Source organism: Mugil cephalus, chromosome 4, assembly GCF_022458985.1.
Source record: "Mugil cephalus isolate CIBA_MC_2020 chromosome 4, CIBA_Mcephalus_1.1, whole genome shotgun sequence".
NCBI classification, from domain to species: domain Eukaryota; kingdom Metazoa; phylum Chordata; class Actinopteri; order Mugiliformes; family Mugilidae; genus Mugil; species Mugil cephalus.
In genome coordinates, this window is record NC_061773.1 from 13,109,322 (window position 1) to 13,131,782 (window position 22,461).

General features: G+C 42.3%; 3 protein-coding genes across 5 annotated transcripts; 2 read left to right on the forward strand and 1 right to left on the reverse strand.

Moving 5' to 3' along the window:
- Positions 1–4,269: 4,269 nt before the first annotated feature.
- On the reverse strand, positions 4,270–8,151 carry LOC125006946 (olfactory receptor class A-like protein 1). Its single transcript, XM_047583478.1, has one exon. The coding sequence runs from the start codon at positions 7,215–7,217 to the stop codon at positions 6,177–6,179; it is 1,041 nt and encodes a 346-aa protein (XP_047439434.1). The 5' UTR covers positions 7,218–8,151; the 3' UTR covers positions 4,270–6,176.
- Positions 8,152–10,725: 2,574 nt separating this feature from the next.
- Positions 10,726–12,388, forward strand: LOC125007141 (olfactory receptor class A-like protein 1). Its single transcript, XM_047583753.1, has one exon. It carries the CDS (start codon positions 10,729–10,731, stop codon positions 11,668–11,670), a length of 942 nt encoding a protein of 313 aa, XP_047439709.1. The 5' UTR covers positions 10,726–10,728; the 3' UTR covers positions 11,671–12,388.
- A 176-nt stretch (positions 12,389–12,564) lies between these two features.
- Positions 12,565–22,344, forward strand: phtf1 (putative homeodomain transcription factor 1). 3 transcript variants are annotated; one of them, XM_047583749.1, is made up of 17 exons: positions 12,565–12,844; positions 13,037–13,153; positions 13,896–13,952; positions 14,053–14,122; positions 14,367–14,525; positions 15,052–15,232; positions 15,710–15,818; positions 16,869–17,066; positions 17,362–17,604; positions 17,722–17,850; positions 18,221–18,538; positions 18,968–19,099; positions 19,190–19,276; positions 19,481–19,636; positions 19,788–19,883; positions 20,543–20,668; positions 21,539–22,344. In XM_047583749.1, the coding sequence occupies exons 2-17, from the start codon at positions 13,118–13,120 to the stop codon at positions 21,557–21,559; spliced, it is 2,118 nt and encodes a 705-aa protein (XP_047439705.1). In that variant the 5' UTR covers positions 12,565–12,844; positions 13,037–13,117; the 3' UTR covers positions 21,560–22,344. The 3 variants fall into 3 exon arrangements, with proteins under 3 accessions (XP_047439705.1, XP_047439706.1, XP_047439707.1); XM_047583750.1 differs by having other exon boundaries at positions 12,567–12,844; positions 18,269–18,538; XM_047583751.1 differs by lacking the exons at positions 12,565–12,844; positions 13,037–13,153; positions 15,052–15,232.
- The last annotated feature ends 117 nt before the right edge of the window (positions 22,345–22,461 follow it).

A 22,461-nucleotide genomic window follows, 5' to 3' on the forward strand; every position in this document is an offset into this window, starting at 1 on the left:
TATTATACTTCCCCAAAATTCATGGACTGATATGGGCACTGATATCAGCTCACCTGCCTGCGCCAAAATAAAATAGGAGAACCTGAAATTCACTGAGCCCTCTAAAAGTATTTTAACAACTGAGTAGAGCGTAGACATTATTTATGTGACATTCATGCAGCGAGCCATTTTGCCTAACCCTACCCCTTCACCAGATGTGTAAAAGTAAGCTAAGCTAAGAGAATGAATGTCAAACCAAATAAAAGAGTCTGATATATTTGCTGCACTACCCCCTTTCGATGCACTGACGACCCGGCGGCTCGCAACGTTGAGCACATTCTTTAGAAATGCTTTTCCAAGTCTTCAGAGCCGGTTTCTTTAGTTGATGTTTATTGTGGCGCTTTCAGCCACCCTTTCAGCTGGTAAAATGCTCGATGGGCTTTGAATGTGGTGAGTGGTTTGTCCGTTCTGAGGCCTTATAGTTCCTGTCACTGTTAAAAGCTTTGGTTGCAGTGTGCTTGGGCTCTTGTTGCGTTGCAGTGGGAAGGTCTGGCCAGGGAGATTGGAGGAATTACTTTGTACAACATTTATTGATGTACTTTTAAATTCATCCTGTCCTGCGTTTGCCATCATCTGCTCTATAATCCACAAAGACAAACTGAGCTTTTTTCAGAAGCAGCCATAAAAGCCCAGACCATGAAATTATATCCTTCGAATTTGATTGATAAGGTCAGTGCTTTGGGTCATTTCCATCACTAGCAAAGCTTTAATTTTGAGCTAATCTGTTCCTAAAACTTCGCTCCAGAGGCTGAACCACTTATCTTTGTCTTTTTTGCTTTGTAGTGTTTCATCGTTCAATCTTTGCTGGACGAGTCTGCTGAAGCTTTCCACAAATTGTGGCTTGTGATGCGTTTCCAAGATTCATGCCAGCCTGTTGTAGTCAGTCTCAGTTCTTACCAGAATATAAGTCTGGTAACGTGCTATTGAGCTTTCAATATGGTGCAAAAAAAGAAAAAAAAAACACATCTGCACACAGCAGAATAGTCCTCCAACTAATCAGCAATCACCACATAAAGCCCACTCAAATCATTTCTCAATGGAGAGACTCCAGAACTACCTGCCGCCACAAAAAATATCTCTCTGGCTTCTTGGACCTAATTTCCTCTTGTGTTATGTTACATAAAATTCTCTTGTATATGGTGGACACAGTAAATTTGACCCCATCTGAAAGCAGCATAATGCTTGAAGAAGCTAATGGAAAACTAACCTAAGACGTCTGGTATGGTCACATGTTTTTAAGCTCTTAAGCCAGTAAATTGTTTATCCTCAAGATTAGGGGTCTTCAGCATTTTTCAGGCCAAGGACCCCAAACTGATGGAGGGATTAAGTAGGGACCCCTTACCTACTATATGTGTTCTATATTAAACTAGTGCTACTTATAAATAAACATTATTATTATCACTTATTTATCATTAACAAAATATGTTGGATTCCGGTGAATGTGTATTTAAACGAAATTTAAGGAAAAAACATATAAAAAATATCTAATCAACCAAAGATTTTGTGACCCCCCCTGCAGTACCTGTTGAACCCTATGCTGAAGATTATTTCACCAGACTCCAGGAATTTAATAATACCTTCCAGCAGACGTAACGGTATCAAGTAACATCTGTCAGTCAGCTGTCATCAGCATTCCAGGTGTCTTGGTTTGATGGGTAAACACACAGTGCGGATGCGTTCAAAATAATCACAAGAGGAGCTTTTATTTAATAATCACCTGCATACGAAGGGCAGTGAACAGAAAATGTCTTCACGCGTGCCAGGTGCGACCCCTGTTTGCCTTTTAAACAGCATCGAGGTTATTCCAGGAACTTTCCACAGTTCTTGTGTGGATTTAGTGCGGCTCGTTGTCTTCTGTCTCGTCGAGTGATCCCAGACCGACTCCATGATATTGTGATTACAGATTTATGGGGGTCATACTGACTGACTGTTGCAGCACTCTTTGTCCTTCTAGTTGTTTAAGATAAGTCTTTATGACCCTGAATGTTGATCTTGTTATATGCCTCTCTTATGGTTCTTTCTGATAGCATTAGACTGATCACATACACAATATAAAGTTGATTTGGACGTGAGCAAGAGCTGATTGTTGTGTAAGATCTCTACCTGTTGAGAGCTGATTTCTGACTGAAGTAGAATTCAGGTATAATATACAGAGCAAGTACTTTGCCACATCTCTATTATTTGTGGAGTTTAATTCAACTTTGCTCCCAATGTGTCTCTTAACCACAATCATTTAAACATATTAAAATGTGGGTGCAGGGCTTATACATTCACACAGCATTCAGCATGAATCAGCATCTCATGGGGCCACAGGATTGGCTCATCAAAGGATAAATCTCTGCTAACTGACACGTCAGCGAAGCCAGTTTTATTTCCCTCTTAACACTTAAAAAAAAAAAGAAAGCAGAAGATATTTTGATCTCGGTAAGACTATCTGTATGAAGATAAAACAAAAACTAATTCACCCCAGAGTAATAAATTATGTGCTGCATATTGAGAGAACACTGACACCGATACTTCAGTTCGTGTCAGGGCAGGTTGCAGCTTTCATTTCAGCCAGTTCAGGCAGTTATCCCCATCTTTCTGGTGAACGATGACTATTAATATTCAATTATTTCTCAGAAGTTTATGTGACAACATTTCCAACTTTTTCCCCCACAATTCAGCCATCCAGCAGTTTTTTTTTCCTTCCACTCCTCACTCCCTCCTTCCTCTCTTCCCTTTCAGCGCGGGAAAAGGAGCAGCACATCTTGACATCTTTCAAGTTTCAGCACATCGCTGCATATCTTACCTGACTGTGCTGGAGTTGCAGCAACTGTTGCCCCGGGGGCCTCCAAGCCTTAAACCACCCCCATTTGTCCTCACCGGTGCACTGGAAACAGACATGAGCTGCTGTTCACTCGTAGATCATATAGATATAGATCTGGCAGTGTTGTTAGTGGATTTGACCAAAAAATCCAGTCTTTTCTCTTCTGTCTTCTTGATTATCTTTTTTGTACAAGTCAAACAATATCAAATATTTATTGAGGTGCTTGTTGAGGTGCTTGTTACTTGTGCTTGCCACTCTGGTATCAGTCTGAAAAAATCCGAACTATAAAGTCAACGATTAAACCCCGTAACCTGCAGTTTTATGTGACAATCAAACTCATCTCAGCTCCACAAAACGGGTGTTAACGTAGATAGATTAAGAAGTATTGCGGTGTTCGTCCAGACAGAGCGGGCTCAACCTTTGCCTCTGCTGTGCACATTTCGGTCTCGAATCTTGAACGTAGCCATCCTTGCTAAGGCGCAGCGCAGCATTCCAGGCAAGTCGGAACACGACCGTGTGCGTTCACTGTCTGTTAAACTGGGCGGATACAAAGAAATGGGTCACACAAGTCTGAAACTTCTGAAAAAGTGCATAAAAATCGCATTAAACTGAGGCCAACGGGCAGGTATTCTGATGTAAACTTCCAAGCACACGATTTAAATATATTTTTTATTTGTGTTCGGAAAAGCGCGCACTAAATGCGAACGGAAATAAAACCACTTCTAAGATGTGATTCTGTTTTTTTTTTCTTTTTAACAGCGAGCTCGGTATTTAAAGAAAATCCAAAAAGAGTTGATTTACATAAAGTTTTCATTGTGTCATTCTACAACGGCAGCGTCTCTCAAACAGGGAATAAATCCTCCAAGCAACGCGTCTGGAGAAACATCCCTTTGAAGGGAAGGCAAAGACGGTATCAGCGCTCTTAAAAATGGCTTTTCATGTCTGTCATTTACTTAAAATTTGGGTTTTGAATGTACCACGGTAATAAGCCCCCGAGTTTCGAGACTAAACTCTCCTTAACTGGAAAAAAAAAAAAAAATAGAAAGACACACGAGAGAGAAGAATGTTTGAGATTAGTAACTAAATTACAGTTTTGGTAATTTCAAAGAAAAATTGGTTCATCGCCTTTTTAAAACTATTTAATTTATCATAATCAAATATTCGGTAGTTATTTTCCATTCAAGTTTGTTACTGCAGTGTAAACATTTAGTTTGTGTATTGCAGATTTCCGCGGGGGAGGAGATGCGTTTGCTTCATTCCCTGAGTAAAGAGGGCTACTGGGTGTGACTGACTCAAAAAAGGGGGAGGTTTAACCCCGGCTGCTGCTTTGCTATTGGTGGACGCGGGGACAAAAATCCCTGTACCTGGTGCAGGTAAACCCACTGACATCAGGCAGAGCAGAGGTGGAAGCGGCAGGATACTCGTGCAACGCAACAATTTTATTTTCACTCTGGACGCATTGACAGCTTTTTTTTGTTTGTTTGTTTGGGTGTGTGATTTTTGCACAGGTTTGTATTGGGTGTCTAATTAACAGAGAAACAGAAGTTTTGAAAAGACTTGAAAATCTCAGTTACGGTTGCTTTATTGTTGTTATCTTCCAGCTCGTGTGTGCACTTTACAAATGTTTGACACATTTGTAAAGTGCACACACGAGGTACGTTGAGCTACGGCTAAGAAAAAATTCAACAGGGTGTTTAGTCATTTTTTATTTATTTTTTTTTTTTTTTTACACGGAAGTAAGTCTTAGAACTCAAGTGTGTGAGTCATGAGAGTGAGACAGAAAGCGAGGGTAACATTTGTTTGGTCTCTACTTGTTCTACGCCACCCTGCATTCATCAGGCTCAAAGGACTCCAGGAGGATGAAAAACAGCGAAAACAGGTCCAGTCTTGTGCAGGGAGAGGCCCGCCTGGCACACCCTGCACACACACACACACACACACACACACACACACACACACACACTCGCACGTAAAAAGCGACTTGAGCGCACACTTCAATGGAACCTGTCTTTCACGTATCTGTATGTTTGAACTAATCTTCCGCTTTTTTTCCCTGGCAGAAAAAGAAACGGCATCGCTGCGAGCGCTGGAGGGAAACACCGGCGTTCGCCAAACGTCCCCAGAGGCTCTTGTGAAACCATCCATGTATTCTATCCTTCATTCCACCGGAGTCTGTGTAAAGTGCCAATCAGATTTCAGTGGTTTGAAGAGTAAGACACATGGAATTTATCGTCTGGAATTTGCTTCGAAAGAAAGAAAGAGACAAACATGATCACATAATTGAGAGTTTTAATGCTCGCGGCTTTTACAATAAAGGAGTTTTGCTCTGTGACGAAAAACAAATGACCTCTAATGTCCTTTGATGTCAGCCTGAATGCAACAGTTTCTGCACAAGCACAGAAAGACGACTTTTCCACCTCTGCCTTACCTGCATTGCGACAGCAGCTGAATGGAGCAGCACTGATTGCACTTTAGAGTTATTACAGGATCACAGAGTGCTGGCAGGCCCACTTTATGTCTTTTGGACTGTCACTCACAGAGGTTGTTATGTCCTCACCCCGTCTCTCTGCCCTTGCTTCTCCAAGACTCGGCAATTACATAATGACTCCTAAATTCCCACAGCGCCGCGTCCAAAGCAAACGCTTCGCAGCTCGTTTCAAGGTGTAGCTTTGTGTCCCTAACGTCTTCTCATCTCACAGCTGCACCCGGAGACCTCAAGACGTACATTGTCAGCATTATTACTAATTCATCGTGGAGTTATGAACATCCTTTTTTTTTTATTACGCCTCTAAAGAATATATTTTCACATCAGGTTTTTAACCAATTCTCTGTGGGACAATTAACCTGCCTCATTACCACGGGACATTTCCCAGATGCTATTCAAAGCCTTAATTAGAGCTAAATGGGCAGCTGGAAGTCATTTGACAGCTACATTGAGCTCCGGATCAGCCGACTATAATTCTTCCATCCAATTAAGATGGGGGGAACATAATAAATAAACTAAAAACAACATCGTGCCAGATCAGCACAGATTTGTACAGACTTGTTACTGAGGAACAGGGCTGTTATGACTATTTTCTTCTTTAATTACAGGCAGTAACGCAATAAATCCCATCAGCCATCCTCTGAAAAACAGGTATAAGAGCACATATAAGAAACTGTGTTATGAAAAGCACCAGAGAGGAAAGCAGGGTCTGTGTAACTCCTGTCAGAAGTGATTACACCCAGTAACCTTCCAAAGACAGAATGACGCATGTATGGTATGATCCAGCCTTAGCTTCACCTCTTCCCCTGTAGCCCCGTGAACAATCATCCATCCCAGTAGGCCTCACATAGTGGCAAGACTTGTACCTTTCTCCTGGACTGGCTTCTCCTGTGTTACACACCTCAGTCTGCTGTTCACCTTCCTGTTAGATGCGATGATAACCAGAGGGCTTAGTGCTGCATACAGCGAAGAGAAGAATATACGCAGGTCAGACATCAGAGAGGAACTCATTGTTTTCCTCACAGTGAGAGTGTACACCCAGAGCCCATTATCCACCCCATAGAGGACCACATACAAGGTAACAAGTGCCACCACAGCTTTGGCAGCCCGTTGCTCGGCTCCGCCACTTCCCCCGCCGCCGCCGCCACCGCCACCACCAGCTCTGCTGCCGCTGCTGCTGCGGAGCCCCTTCACCTGCTGGCTGTGTTTGTAAAGAAAAACCAGGATGATCATACTGGCTACAGTCATGAGGACCATGGGCACCACGTCTCTGCCCACTTGGGCTGCACCGTTGGCCTCTTTGGACAACTTTGAAGGGAAGACGACGTAGCAGAATTCCACGTTGATGCCATTGTTCGTCAGACTAGAAGCGTTGTGAGTGCTGAAGGAGAACATGATGCCTGCCGAGGACATGCACGTGTTGAGGATCCAGAGGAAGAGGAACAAAACGCCCAGGTAGTTAGCTACTGATGTGCGAACGGAGGCCCAGCGCGACCCAGGAGGGGCGATGCTGAGGCACTGGTAGGCACTCAGGAGGAAGGTGAGCCAGATTGAGAGGGAGCGAGAAGTTCTGTAGATAAAGATCACGGCCTTGCAGCCGATGTCGTCAAAGACGTTGACCACGTGGAAGGAGGCCAGGGTCTCCAACAGGCAGCGCACGCCCACCACCAGCAGGTTAGCACAGGCCAGGTGGAGGACGATGGCATCAGCTGGGAGGAGGCGGTTCTCCTGGTAGAACAAAAGGAGGAATGCAACAATCACCGCAGTGTTTCCCGGAACTCCAACAACTGTGAGGGACACGTAGAGCATCCCACGAACAAACTCCTCGGATGACATTCCTGCAGAGATTAAACAAAGAATAAAACAAATAAAAAACACATGCATATACTTCCAAACATCACGTAATACAAAGATCCTTGTAGAAGTTCATACTCCCACCTGACGGCAGCAAAGATGAAGAGCTGTGAAGTGAGCCTTGTGTCTGACACAATGTGATCCTCCCCTCCTGAAGTACTCAGGTTGTTTGTGTTCTTATACTTGCAAACAAGTACCGGCTGTTGGATCTGTTTTGCATGGTCCACTGACTTGTCTTCCCTCAGCCTCCAATTACTTGAGATCAATTCAGATGACTGCTTTTGTCCCCCTGTCGGGTTATAGACAGACAGGAAAACACAGAGAAAGCTGTGATTGTGTTCATTTAAAAGGAATAAAGAGCTCGCCAATGGACAGAGAAGACGCTGATAATGACAAGATAATACCTATTAGTCTCATGTTTATTGTCAAAAACAGATTACAATCGTTCCTCATTGTCACAGTTTCCCTGAGTGGAGGCTACTAAATCCATTTTCTAATTACTGAGCCTATATATAGATTTCCTTACAAAACCCCTGACATTACTTTGGTATTTTTCATTTCTGCAATCAATTTCAAAAGCCACTACTTATTAAAGACACCTTCCTCATGTTGGTTAGCGGGATACCAACACCACAGTGTCCTCCAGTGGAGAAAGATGAAACTAAGTAGGAGCCAAAGGCCGTTCCACTCGGACTACGTGATAGATCACGCAAATTTTTCATTACTAGAGCGTGACGTAGCATTCAATTTATGAGTGTGTAATTCACCCGATGAGATCAAATTTCTAAAAATGGAATTAAACCTTAACTGTGAGGATGTTGTAGGAACAAATCAGTGTGGCCAGGCAACATGATTTAACTGCAGCAGGGAATTGGTAATGAATATTAAGTTCATTTGTCATGAGAACATAATGAGACATGTCCTCGGTTGAAATTAAAATAGACTTCTCTTATAATGCTACAATATGAGCATTAATGAAATTGTTCACATCTGCTGAACCTCATCAAATTTCTCATTTAAGCTGAATGTTTTGATAGTTTCATTGGTTTAATATGTACTTATTCTGCACATTTACTTTTAATTGGACTTTTTTCAGTGTCACTGCTCTGAGGGAAATTTTCTCTTTCAAGTGAAGGCACAAAAACGGGTATTAAATAAAGATTATATGTTTATATGTTCTTCCACGTTTTGAATTTTATTTGCTAGCATATTCTATTTCCCATGTTACATATTCACCATTCCTCCCTTTTAATATGTGGTGTTTAATGCAGAAGACAGATCCCTGTGTCTGTCTCGATGAGCTGGCTGAAAAATTAAAGATTTATTTTTGGCTGCTTGACTTGTCTGCAACGATCACATCTGATTTAAAAAGACTGAGAGAAAACTGCAGACAGGTATTTGAACTGACGAATGGTCTCGGTGAACCTGACGCACTTTAAAAGTGCAGCGTGTGTTTTTGACGAAGCATCACGCGCAAATGATTCACCTTGGTTGTGTGTTTGAATGCACAAAACACAAGAAGCCTCAGAGTTAAGAGTCAGCCAATTTAAGTTTTAAAGACAAACTGATTGTAAAGTCATGGGAGGTCAATGCAAATAAGGACGTCAATATCAGAGTGAGAGGCTGCCAAGTCAAAAGCTTCTTAAACTACATCTCTGCTGTGGGACAGATTAACTGGCACGTTAAGAAGCGAGTATCCTCTTTGCCAACCAAAGCTGTTGCCCTCACCAGCATACTTTAAAAGTAAAATGTTTTTTACTTGAGCTAATTTTGATGATGTCCCTGTACAGGAGGGCATTTGCCAAGTAAAGGACGTATTACACGGCACTACTTTCTAAAACAGAATGCTGTATGTCTGCACCATAGTGTGCAAAGTCTCATTATACTATACTATACATGCAAAACTGTGACCTAAAATTCATCAGAAATACACTATAACATGTAATCGCATGTTATCACAAGAAAGCGCAGAAAAATCGCATCAATTCCATGACACAGCCCGGAGTTTTCGATGTTTAAGTGTATACCATAAGCGTGTAAACTTCATCTTTATTGCAACACAATTAAAATTGAATTAGCGCAGCGGTGAAAAACACTTTACATCAGCCATAATCAAAGACATCAAATCTCATGTCATGAGGGGGGGGTCTGTGCTTGTGCTTGTTGCAATCCCCCGAGTGGGACATGCTTGAACTCGCCATTTTAATTAGCTCTCTGAACGTGTAAACATGTTTAAAACACACTGGGAAACAACACATGTTATGATGATTTATTCCGAGGCTTCGTCCCAAGAGAACGCGAGCTCCTCAAGCGGTACTGTTTCACCACACTGTTTCCGAATTTCGCAGCTGAGTGATACAGAAGTTAGCAGAAGGATGGGGAGCTCTGAATGACGCACTCGCCTTTTTTCCAGTTTATATCGCTAGAAAACTCGGGTATGTTGCACATGCCGCTGCTGAGAGTTATATCATCATTATTAAAAATCAGTAATGACTGGTTGTCCCTGTGCCCCCAATTAGTACAGACATGCATTGTTATTTGACTAATTGTCTTGCTCCTTTGTGTCTTTTAACATGCTCCCAGGACATGAAGGAGGAATAGGAGCGTACGCTGAAGCAAAAGCAATGCATGTAAAAAGCCTCTTGATGGCTCATTCAAGGCATCGCCGGGCTGCTTTTGCATCAACAATAACCACACACTCTTGCCTCCGCAGAGGTTATTATTTTCACTCCACAGGGAAATAGTGTTACTGTGTGGTATCTCAGGAGACTGATGTGCAGTCTTTCTGTCAAGAGAAACCAAAAAAGTAACATTTTGCAATTTGAATGTAAGTGCACTCAAGTTGGGTGTTTATAATACACTTCCAGGGTGGGAAGTGTGTTGGGACACTAACCCTCACCCTAATAATGGGACAACAGATCTGTGTACAAATAACTTATCTGGCGCTAATACGACTGCACAGTGGAGTGGGTTAATACAAATAAGCCTTTCTTTCGTAGTTTTAGCAAGCATGGAAACACTAGTAAAACCTTAAAGAGAACTATAAATTAGGAATGTATCTGCTTGGTTTGATTTACTGGAGTCTCGTATTAGCTTTCTATAAACAGAACGAAGACTTTGGATTACATCCCCTATTGCCTACACAGTAAGCATGTTAATTAAGAATATTTTAATGAACAGGAGGAAGCAACGTTCATATGGGAAATTATTGTTTTAAGACAGTGGTACCGATCCCCTTGCAGTGCTCGCCCCCGAGGTGATCTGAGTCATATTTAGTTTGTTGCATTAATTTGCCAAACTGTGGGTTGAACAGAGTGATCTTAGCCAATGCTCCCAACGGGCCTCGAAGATTATAAATTGTAGTTACACCAGCTCTTCGCTTCATTTTATTTTTCCTCTGCAACTTCAGGTGAGCTTAGTGCAACACAAGCACATACATGTTAGCTGGTTGTGTAAGGTAATGGAAACTATTTGGAAAATGCATGCAGCAAAGTGTATTCATTCAAGGTTTGTTTTGCAAATCCTGACAGGGCTTGCTGCCATGGATCTGTGTGTGACCATCAAAGGGGTCTCCTTCCTCTTGCAAACAGGTATGGGCATCTTGGGCAACGCTGTGGTACTGCTGGCGTATGCCCATATCATTTGCACCGAACCCAAGATCCTTCCCGTGGACATGATCCTGTGCCACCTGGCCTTCGCCAACCTGATGCTGCTACTGACCCGCTGTGTCCCCCAGACCATGACTGTGTTTGGGCTGACAGATCTACTGAATGATCCTGGCTGTAAGGTGGTAATCTACGCCTACCGCATTGGCCGGGCTTTGTCCGTCTGCATCACCTGCATGCTCAGTGTGTTTCAGGCTGTGACCATCGCCCCCGCCGGGCCCCGTTTGTCAAGGCTGAAACCAGCTCTCCCCTCCCTTGTCCTGCCCACCTTTGCAGGACTGTGGCTCCTCAACATGGCCATATGCATCGCAGCCCCTTTCTTCTCCATGGCTCCACGCAATGGCACCGTCCCTGCCTTTACCCTCAACCTGGGCTTCTGTCATGTGGATTTCAGAGACAGCCTGTCTTACGTGATTAATGGGGTGGCTGTCTCTGGGAGGGATTTTGCATTTGTTGCCTTGATGGTGGCCTCCAGCGGGTACATACTGCTGCTTCTCCACCGCCACAGCCGCCAGGTGAGAGGGATCCGTCGGTCTCACGGCGGCGGGGCGGAGACCAGGGCGGCCAAAACCGTGGTGACCCTGGTGGTTCTCTACGTGGTGTTCTTCGGGATTGATAACGTGATCTGGATCTACATGCTGACGGTGGCAAAGGTGTCACCAGTGGTGGCTGATATGAGGGTGTTCTTCTCGTCCTGCTACGCCTCTCTCAGCCCTTACTTTATCATTTCTTCCAACAAGAAGGTCAAGGCGAAGATTGTGTGTGCAGCAGAGCAAGACCAACTGTCAGCGGACAGTCCAGAGTCGAATGAGAAATGACTCTGTGTCTGTCTTGACAGCCTGCTGACTCTTAGATAATTTTGAGCATTTCAGCACAGATGAATGTTAAGTTAGCAAAGCAATTGAATCTTTAGAACGTAGCACGAGAGAGTACTGGCTTGCTGTGACCTTACAAGGCTTTCTGTTGCGTATAGGCAGCATATTTAATCAAAAATCCTAATTAAAATTGTAAATATACAGTTATTATATGTATCTGTATCAAGCATTTCAAGAATTAATTTATTATTCAATTAACTTTGTCCACTGATGTCCACTTGTTTCATTTATGATATGATGCATATTTGTGTTTTCAGCCAAATCTTAATTCTTAAATCCGGCTGTCATTTGTCCAGAGAAGTAAATGAAAAATAATGGGACTTGTAGTGTATCCACCATAACTACTGGCATTTTGGAAAAGGTTTAGTAGATAAAAAAATGTGGAGACTGAACTCAGTTTAAAAAAAAAAAATCCGGCCCCACCTTTTCATTGCTCACATGTTTATTCGACACTGAACCTAGTTTGCTTACATAACCATTATTATCATGTCATATGTATTTGTTCAGTCGTTCACTCCTGCTGCGCTCTGATTGGCTGAAATATTAGACGACAACTTCTGGGTCAGTTTTTGTCCTGAGTTTCGCCTGTCAGGCATCACTTTCCCCTTACCGATGTATACTTCTTATGGAAAACGTATACTAACAAACGTATACATTAACGTGAAACTCCCTAATTATGTATAAAACGTTTAAGCATTGTTCGTTTTTTATGGTCTGACAATCATACGTACATGTAAGGAATTTGCACGTCTCCTGAAAGACTAAACTCGGGTAAAACGACAACCCTTTTAACCCACAACAAACCCCGGAAAAGGGAAGCGGAAGAATGAGATAAAAAGTACAGAACAACTGAAACAAACGCACTGGGAAATAGTTATATGAGCATGAGGAGAATAGGTGTTAAAAATGTAGCGTTTTACAGGTTATAATTTGTCTCGAAACGCCGCGAGGCAGGTGAAGCTAACAGCATGCGTAGCTAGCAGTGGGGGTAACTTGACAACAAGACGCTGCGACGCCCCTCAAACTCGTAAAAAGAAAATATTTGGGGATCAGTTTGTGATGACCACTAAAGGATTTCTCCTGTTCGTGCCAAACCCATCGTGCTGTTTAACTCCAGGTAAGTTTCTTTGGCTACTTTCCAACGGGCGGCCCAAGTTAGCCAACATTTAGCTCGCTGGGATTTGTTTAGTGTTAACAGGTGCATAAATAAACACTGTATTTACAGCTAACCTGATCTACCTCTTGGTTGTGCTTTTCAGTCCGCTTCACATATCTGTGTAAACATTTATTTGTTTTGTTTTTTGTCCAGTGAACAGATCTGGATTTCTGCCCAGTCCTTCCCTCCTCCATGTGAAATGACCTGATCCGAGTTCACTGGTTCCAGTATCTAATGACAATGGCCAGAATAGCCTGGTATCAAGAGAAGGTAAGAACAATACATCCAAACTATACGTTAATTTATTAACTAAGCTATTAAGCTCTCTTTAGTTGTCAAAGTGCCACTGAATGGTTTTCATAGATATTAAATTGTGTGGCGAGTTAGCGTCATATTTTTATGTCAACTTTAATGTTGGACCCAGAAAAATCCAGCATACAGTACAAGTTCATTCATTATATTTATTTGCTTGATAGGGATCCAGCTCACTGACAAAAAGGCATTGACATTCAGACTAATTACAAACTTTAAAATAAAATATGCAACTTTTTTTGTTTTGTTTACTGTGCTGCAATGCTGTAAAAGAAAAAATGCCATAAGCCTGCCACGAATTACTGTCAGAGGCATCACTGTAATTTTCCAGTTCATTGTGTGAGCTTAGGCTGCGCAGTTAATCTGATTTGCATAAAACAACAATAAGATTTGATGTGCCTTGTGTAGACGTGTCTGGAAAGCAATGGGGTGTAAAAGAAAGTGATTTCTGCTGCGTTTATCTCCAGTAGTGAATATAGACGAATTTGAAACATCTGTACCCTACTCATAACGCATAAGAGGCTCTTAATTTGATTTTTTAAATGTGTTTAAATACCTAAATTTATCTCAATATACACCAATGTCTGTAAAGAAGACAGCTTTGCCTCTGTGTTCCCCCCAGCCTGCACAAAAACAGATGGAAAAAAAAAACACGAAGTTTGTATATACTACATTTTGAAAGTGTTGTTTCTTGTTCCAGATCGGGGCCTATGATCAACAAGTCTGGGAGAAATCTCTGGAAAAGGCGGACCTAAATGTAAAACCCTGACATGTTTCTGTAAAGGAATACATTTGTGTGGATTTGTGTTGAGAATAATCCCTAAGCTGATGGAACTTGTTTCCATTCATTTATCCAGGGTTTGGAGAGCAAACCAAAGAGGACGGGTTACATCAAATCAGACCTCATCGATGTCGACTTGGTTAGAGGTGAGAATGAATGAAGTGATGTTTCCAATGATTTAATTGTTCAAGAACAAAGAAAAGTGTACAAATTAATATACTGCCCGCATGCACATTGCTCTACTTATCTCACAAACTGCTTGTTGTGTATGTTTGTGCCCGTTAAATCCTGCTTTGTGTCGCAGCTTAAATTAAATGTAATTCGACTAGTGTGAGCCAGTCTTCGTGGATACATCAATAATGGATTAAACCGCTTGTTTCCTACCTGCAGGATCAACGTTCAGCAAAGCGAAACCAGAGAGCCCATGGACGGCTCTGACTCGAAAGGGTTTGGTCAGAGTGCTGCTCTTTCCGTTCTTCTTCCAGTGGTGGATCCAGGTGACCTCCAAGCCCATCTCCACCTGCATCCTTGTGCTCTACTTCATGCAAGGTCAGCTCACTATTTCTAATCTTGTTCAATCCTGTTCATACAACGTGCAAGAGATTCTTATGACGCTCACCTGAATAATAGAATAAACAATGACATTACTGATCATTAACGTGCTTAAGTGACCACAGAAAACAAGGAAACACTAATTCTGAGAGAAATACTGCACATTTTGTACATAAAATATGCAAGATATATGCTTTGCTGAGTGAGGATGTTTTGTTTGTGTTGATTTTACTAAACACGGAGACAGTAATAAAAATAAAGTACAAATGTCTTTGTGTGATAAAGATTCTTTTCAAATTTATAATGTTGTTTTTTACAATTAGATTCAAATTTAAAACCATCCTCAGCGCTTAAAATCGCACACTCCGTTTAGCGCCGTTTAAATCATGTGCCACAGTGAATGTGTTATCCGTCACACCTGAACCACACAGAAGAGACCTCATTAGTAAGACTGAATTTTGTTATAATGCCTCCCCTAAGAGACCGTTTTGTTTGCTGTTGCCAAATGTTTTGCTCCCCTCAGTGGCAGCGGTGGTGCTTTACTTGGAGGTCCCCGGGGCAAGTGCCAGCGAGGTGTTCGGGCCCATGTGTCTGATGCTGCTGCTGGGCACCGTGCACTGCCAGATTGTGTCGACAGAGTCCAGCCGGTGGCCCTCAGGCAGTCCAGCTGCCAGCAGCACCACCAGCCCTGCGCGCAGGAGGAGGTGCTTTCCCCTTGTTGTCAGACACTGCGCTCTTGTATTTGCTCACGCTGTAACACTCTCTGACCTCTTGGCTAACACAGAAAATCAGAAGAAACACAGTTGGACCCAGAGTCACGAGGTCGTGACTCTGCCATCCTCAGACAAAACACTGCTGCTGTTTTATTTTATTTTACCTTTACTGCTTTTATATTACACTTTCGAACATATCAAACCAGAAGAGGCAATGAATAAATATCAGAATCTCCACTGGAAAAAGAGTTTGTAATACAGAACTAATGACCCGAGAACTCATAATGTTCACCAAAACATCAAGTCTGAATCAGCAGCAACAAAACTAAACACTGTCTGACTCGTTAGTCTTTAGTGCACAGTTGCATGCTACTGTATAAATGGAGTTCCAAACCACAGTTTTTGACGTTGCCTGCTGTGTCTGCCATTTCTGATCGTTGACTCTTATTCTCGTTTTGTCTCCTTCAGGCCGAGGAAGGGCAGAGGGGTGAAGAAATCAGAGGGGAAGAACGAGAGCGAGGACGCGCAGCAGCAGTTCAGCGAAAGCCAGCCGTTATACAGCAACGAGGAGAGAAGGGTACAGTCACTCATCTCTCTGGTCAACAAACTGTTTGTCAGTGAGCTCTCGTTCTCAGCAAACCCGGAGTCAGAGCTCTGTTCAAGATGTTGCTCCACTCATCCTAGCGGGTTCTTCACTTCTTCACTACCCCAACAGTCATTTAGAAGAATTCACAGAACATCTGTGAGATGAAACTCACACGACAACCTGATGTTGCAATTAGCGGATGTTGCACAGATTAACCCGATGGTGCCCTGTCTTTCCCAATGAGTTGTTCCCTCTAAAAACTCTAGACTCAGCATGAATGAGGATGAAACTTTTTGCGAACTGATGTTAATACTGTGTCTCAGCAGTGTTTCATCTTCATATGGCAACATTCAGCTTTAGGTTTTTAAATCCATTGTCTTCATTAGTGGACGCTTTACTCTGCCATCTAGTGGTAGCAAAGGTTAAACCTTATTTATTTATGATTATTAACGTTTCTAGTTTGATATGACGTGCAAAATTAACACATTTTATCAATAGCAACGAGCTACAACGTTGCTAATTAGCAAGCACTCGTTTGAGGACGTTGGTGCTTCATTGTTCACAATTCTGTTTTTGCATGTTCAGTTATTAAAATTAACAGTTTTACATTTTGTCACACATTGGGTGACTTCTTTATGATATAAATAATGAAATAATCCCAGTGTCCACATATGAGTACATTGTACTTCTGCTTCCTGTTCAAAAAGGATGCTTAGTTTTTGTACTTTGGTCCTAATCCTAATCCCAAATATTATACATTAAAACTGCAGACCAAATAAAAGCTCAAGTCTCAGGAGGTTAAAGATGCAAATGACCAGTCTCCTCATTGGTCATGACTAAAGCTTATAATAAACATTAGAGCTTTCGTTAATGCACTATTCGCACGACAGAGTTTATTGGACTTTCTGATGCCCACTACTTGGTGTCCTTGCTAATGCATACAAGTCCAACCAAAGCCAGCTCTTCCAGCTTCATGTGTTTGTACGAATATGTTTTTACCGCTGGAAGACATTAAATTTATGTGTGTGGCTTCTGTCGCAGAGTAAAAGAAATTCCGGGTTTCGGGCGTCCGACGAGCTCTCCAGTGAGGAAGAGGAAGGCGTTCAACCGATCGAAGTAATTCTACCTGCACCGCATCACAAGGGGCACCCCACTACAGCCAGGCCGACGTTTGCAACAGTGTCGTCGGTTAGGAAGAGAAAACTAAAGTCAAACCTCAAACCTCCACTGAGACCTCAGGTAAACCTTACAGCTTCACTGTGTGTTAGATGTGTTTAAAAACACAAGTGTCCCATTGCTCCAGAAATCAGAAAAGTTTAAGTAAATTTTAGTGGTGCAAGATTTATAAGCTGTGTGCAAGCTGTGGAAAATTAAAAGTTCTGGCACGACTTAACCTGCTACCAAGGTAGATGGAGGAGGAAAAGAAATTGTAGAAAACTCCAGCAGCACTTGTAGTGTTTAGCGGTTGGGTCGTGTTCATGAAGATTGTGTGTTTTTATAAATAAACAACACACACCGTTTGATTTGAGGACAGGACGGGAACGGCGCCTCCGTTATGGTGAAGCCTCTTGAGGTGGAGCGGCTCAGGCCGAACGTCGGCTCTCGCCCCGCCTCAGATACTGACGACACATTGTGGGAGGAGCTTCTCCAGGGCCCTGACTCCGCCTCCACAGGAAGCAGCGACAGCGAGGCGAACGGGAGGTACAACGCTGGGATGGGCCCCTCACAAACCACCCCTCAGAGCAGCGACGACGAAAACCTCCAAGGAATCACCCGAGTAAGAAAATCGAGAGTTCTCCGATTTCCCACAGACCACGACATGTCCGTAACGTTCATACCTTTGCAAACACTGGAGACGTGAGTTTCTGTTCTCTTCTGTTGTGTTTCGTCTCAGTGCCAGCTGTCTTGGCTCCAGGCGTGTCACCCATCCAAGGACCGTGTCAGCGCCATCATTTGGGAGCAGGGCGAGTGTAAGAAAGCAGACATGTCAGTTCTCGAGATCAGCGGCATCATCCTCACACAGGTACACCTCTTCATTTTGCTTCATACTCAGCGAGAGAAGCAGCTTGGCTAGTGTGTGAATGTGAAACACATGTGAAATCAAACCACTGCACAATGAGTGTTGACATCCAGCATTTGCACACGCACCCAGTTGCATCTGTAGCAATCCAGTGTCTTTAATAATTACACAGTATCAGCATGGGTTACTCTGCCTTTATCAAAGATACATAATCACTTTTGAACAATAGCATGTACATTCATAATATGTGTTCATTCAAAGCAGTAAAGAGAAATCACTTGATTTTAAGAGTTACATTTATTGCTGATTGACAGAATATTTGAACAGATCTTCCTTATCCAACTACTCCCTAATCTTTGTAACACTCTACCAGTCAAACCGGGCGACTCTCATCTCCAGTGCCTGTGTTTCTCATCGCCAGGTGAAGTTGGTGGAGCAGGGTTTGGGTTACCTTGCGCTCGGCGGCCTTATGACCGCGACCCTGGCGCTGCTTCCCTTCGCCTTCCGCTTGGCTCAGCGTCTGGACATGTCCAGCCTCGGCTCCCTGTCCGTGACGGAGCTGGCAGAAATGGCGGTGGGGCCGCGTGATGTCAGGGCCTACACTTTCTACTTCATCACTACAGTGCAGAGGGTCTGCCTCACGGGGCTCTTCTTCTTCATGATGTGCGTGGCAGAGAGGACCTACAAACAGGTGAGCGCTGACTTCACGTAGCAATTAGAAGTGTTTGAGATGCAGCATCTCTCAAATGTGATAATTTGCTAATTAGTTTTTTGTTAGTTTTACATTTTATGTGAAACTAGTGGAGAACATAATCAGTGGGATCATTTAAACATTTAAATGATCACTAGTATGAATAAATGGTTGAACCTTTCTCTCTGCTCATTGTAATTGTAAAGCAGTCATTCTAAAAACCATATGAGCATTAAAATAAATGAACGCATATGAACACGATTTTTATTGTTTTATTCACCTGATTTCCTCTACTCTCCTTTTCATTTGGCCTCTTGTGTTTTGCTGTGTTTGTGATTGCTGCATGCCTAAAAGGACTACTCCCCTGCTCATTTAGTACTACTGCTGAAGTGTTATATCTGACGGTTTATATCCATGTTTCCCCGACAGAGGCTCTTGTTTGCCAAGTACTTCAGCCACCTCACTTCAGCTCGCAAGGCCAAGATATCTGAGATCCCTCATTTCAGACTGAAGAAAGTGCAGAACATAAAGATGTGGTTGTCGCTTCGCTCTTTCCTCCGGGTTTGTGTTCTTCTACTTGTATTTCTGCAGTTTCACCACTAGAGGGCCGTCTTTGTCAAAATGTGTCATTGATTTGTTTATTCATTGCAGAGACGAGGGCCGCAGCGCTCCGTTGATGTCATCGTCTCCTCTATTTTCCTTTTAGCACTTTCCATTTCGTTCATCATTTGTGCCCAGGTCAGTCGTGTATATATACATATCTGTTTTCTTTGGAGAATGTTGAGGTGATAATATTGTGCAGATGAAGTAACTCAGAAAATGCAACTAATCTAATCATTACCTGAGTAAAGATAAGCCACGGAGGTAAAACATAAAAGATAAAAAGTGTTTTATCTGTTGTCGACTGCTCATATGAGCCCTTGTTCCTCTGCTCTGCCCCAGCTCCTGCACTCGCACAAGACATTCCTGGAGTCTATGACAAACTGGGAGCTCTTAGTGTGGGGCTCCTCCCTCATCCTCTTTCTGTTGCGACTGGCCACGCTGGGCTCAAAGACCAACTGCAAATACTCCAACTCCTCTGTGCTTCTCACCGAGCAGGTAGGCCCCCTGCCTGCAGGACACAGGAGGCTGCAGTTTATTATGTCTCAGTGGGTGCACCACCACCAGCTGATTGCCAGTCAGTATCAGTTATTGCAGGTTTAAATACATATTTACTGTTAACGGTGTGTAAAACTGTTCTTGGTTGCAGATCAATTTGTATCTAAAGATGGAGAAAAAGCCCAGTAAGAAAGAGGAACTCAACATAGTGAACAATGTTTTGAAACTGGCTACAAAACTGATGAAGGTAAGAATATGTTTTGACTGATTATGGGAATTACCTCTGATGTGTTTCTCTGAGTGCAAAAATATTGGATAATGAGTTCGTAATGTGACGTATTTTATTTCAGCTAAAATCTGATAAAGCAGATGTTTAAGAGTTTCTTCCTGGAGTGTCCATTATATATAATATTAACAGGCACGGGCTCAAAGTATTTTATCATACAGGAGCACTTAGGCTTGAGTTAGATTTGCTCAATGGCTAAATAGTTTAGGCGGGATCAAACCTTTCCTTGAATGCTTTTTTTTTTTTTTTTTTTTAAAAAAAAAGATCAAACTAAAAATGTATAGCTATTACACAAATTATATAAAAGTGAGTGATTCCTTATTCTGACCAAAAATAGTTAAAATAGTTCAGTCACCTTCCATACATTAGTTTATTTCTCCTCCAGACATCCCTAATACCCTCTTTCAACACATAAAAAATTGTTTCCATTTGTTGTTTTGTGTGGAAATTTGTGTTAAAATATATTCGTTCGTTAAATTTCCTCTGGTGGATCAGAAAAGATTTTTTTTTTTTCCGTTCGCCTTCCATAAATAATAAATCCTGGCTTTGACCCTTTTTTTTTGGCCCCGGCTATGATTCCCTGTGTCGTGTAACGCTGTATTCCCTCCTACCTCCTCCAGGAGCTGGATACTCCATTCAGACTTCTGGGTCTGACAGTGAACCCCCTCATCTATAACATCACCAGAGTTGTCATCCTGTCTGCTTTGTCTGCTGTGGTCAGCGACCTGCTCGGTTTCAACATCAGAGTGAGTAGGGTCATAACGAAAGAGGTTAAAATTACACGACCTCTGTTTCTGTGTTGATGAGTGGGCAGATATCTACCCCTCAGTGAGCGTTGTAAGACATAAGTAAGTTGTGATACGTTGATATTGTGTCCCGGTGATTTTTGGTGCCACCAGCAGAAACTCATATTTACCACTCCTTCTATATGATATTTAGATGTTAATTACCTTAATGAAAGAGTGAGCCTTAAATGCACATTGAAGCTCAATACTGCCCTCTAGATTTTTTTTTCAAGTCAAGAAGGCACACACAGACTCAAGTTTGTCCTCAAGATTATTGAGAGGTAAGCTCTGTACAATGACAATAACAAATACAAACTACTGCCACCTGCTCATATGAAGAGTCATTTCCTTTCACATGAGTGTGGAATAAATGTTATAGCCTGGCTGTAGTCTCTGTCATCTGTTCAAGTGCTAATTTTTTGTTCCATGCACAGTAAGTTTTGCTGTTCTCTTTTTGATGTTGGTACCTTCAGTGACCTCATTCCTTAGGTTGAGATCTTCCACACAACATGGAAAATGTATACTTATGTAGCAAGGTACTGTGCAATGACAAACCTTCAGTGAAGGCAGAAAATACTTATAATAAGTTCATCATAAGAAATGCATTTCACACAACTTCACAAACTAAAGGGATATGTCAGTTAGGTCAATGATCTTTAGAGCAGAGTCGTCTGTGTCTTTTTGAAGTCTGTCGTAAACTAATCTAATCTAATCTAATCGCTTAATGGCTCTATTGCAAGGACTCAGTTGAACTTTAATGAAGGATGCACCACTTTCATTTTTTTAAGATGTCTTTTAATGACACTTTTATCTCTCCTGTTTAATTCGCAGCTGTGGAAAATCAAGCCCTAATGTGAAAGCAACTAACTACTACTTACAGTCGAACACTGGAGAGCAAGAAAACTCTGCTGCAGACCGCCTCTCACCGACGGAAGAAAAAAAAAAAGTGTGCAAACCTACTGACAGTATATTTAGTTGTCCGTGCCTTCCAGATGAAACTTCCGTCTGCGTTTCATCAGTCATTCACAGGCCTGAGATGCTCTGACAATCGCTCACATGCCGCTGCTGGCTGCTCAGCTGATCTGGCATACCACAGTTTCCATCAGCCGTGCCACAAACCCAGTGCCTCACTTCTGACCCCTGAATGTTCTTCTGGTTAAAAATAGCGGCAAGTTGACTTCATGCTTCTGTGGCATCCGGATTGACTAAGATATCTTGTACAGGTGTGTGGATACAAGCTGACCTGTAAATGAGTTGTATGCAGATAATGTACATTGTGTGTTCAGTGTGATGTTTCCGTCAGTATAGTACAAAAAGACAGTAAAAAGAAGGAGCATGCTACCGGAAGCCAGTACATCAAAATGGGCGGCCACGTGTGTTGAAAGGACTTATAATGTGGCTCCAGTTTGATTCCAACTTTTTGTACTACTATTTAAGGAGGGACATTGTGATTTGTTTGTGCTTTATTTATTCGGGGGATCTGTTTTAGCTCTTGTTATGGTACCTGTAAATGGCTCTTGGACCACTATCTGCCTTTTTGTATTGAGGACCACTGTTTAATAAAATAACTATGCAAATAAGCTGGTTATGCTTAAATAAAATGTTTGACAGAGGTGAATAAAGTTTTTTCCCATCCATGCTGGAGTCAATTTTTTTTGTTCATTCGATTTCGTGCAGATTCGTTATGGTTTCAAGGCTTTTGAATTAGTGACACTGGACTGTGCAGTGGCGCATTCTGCAGTGGGTCTATTATG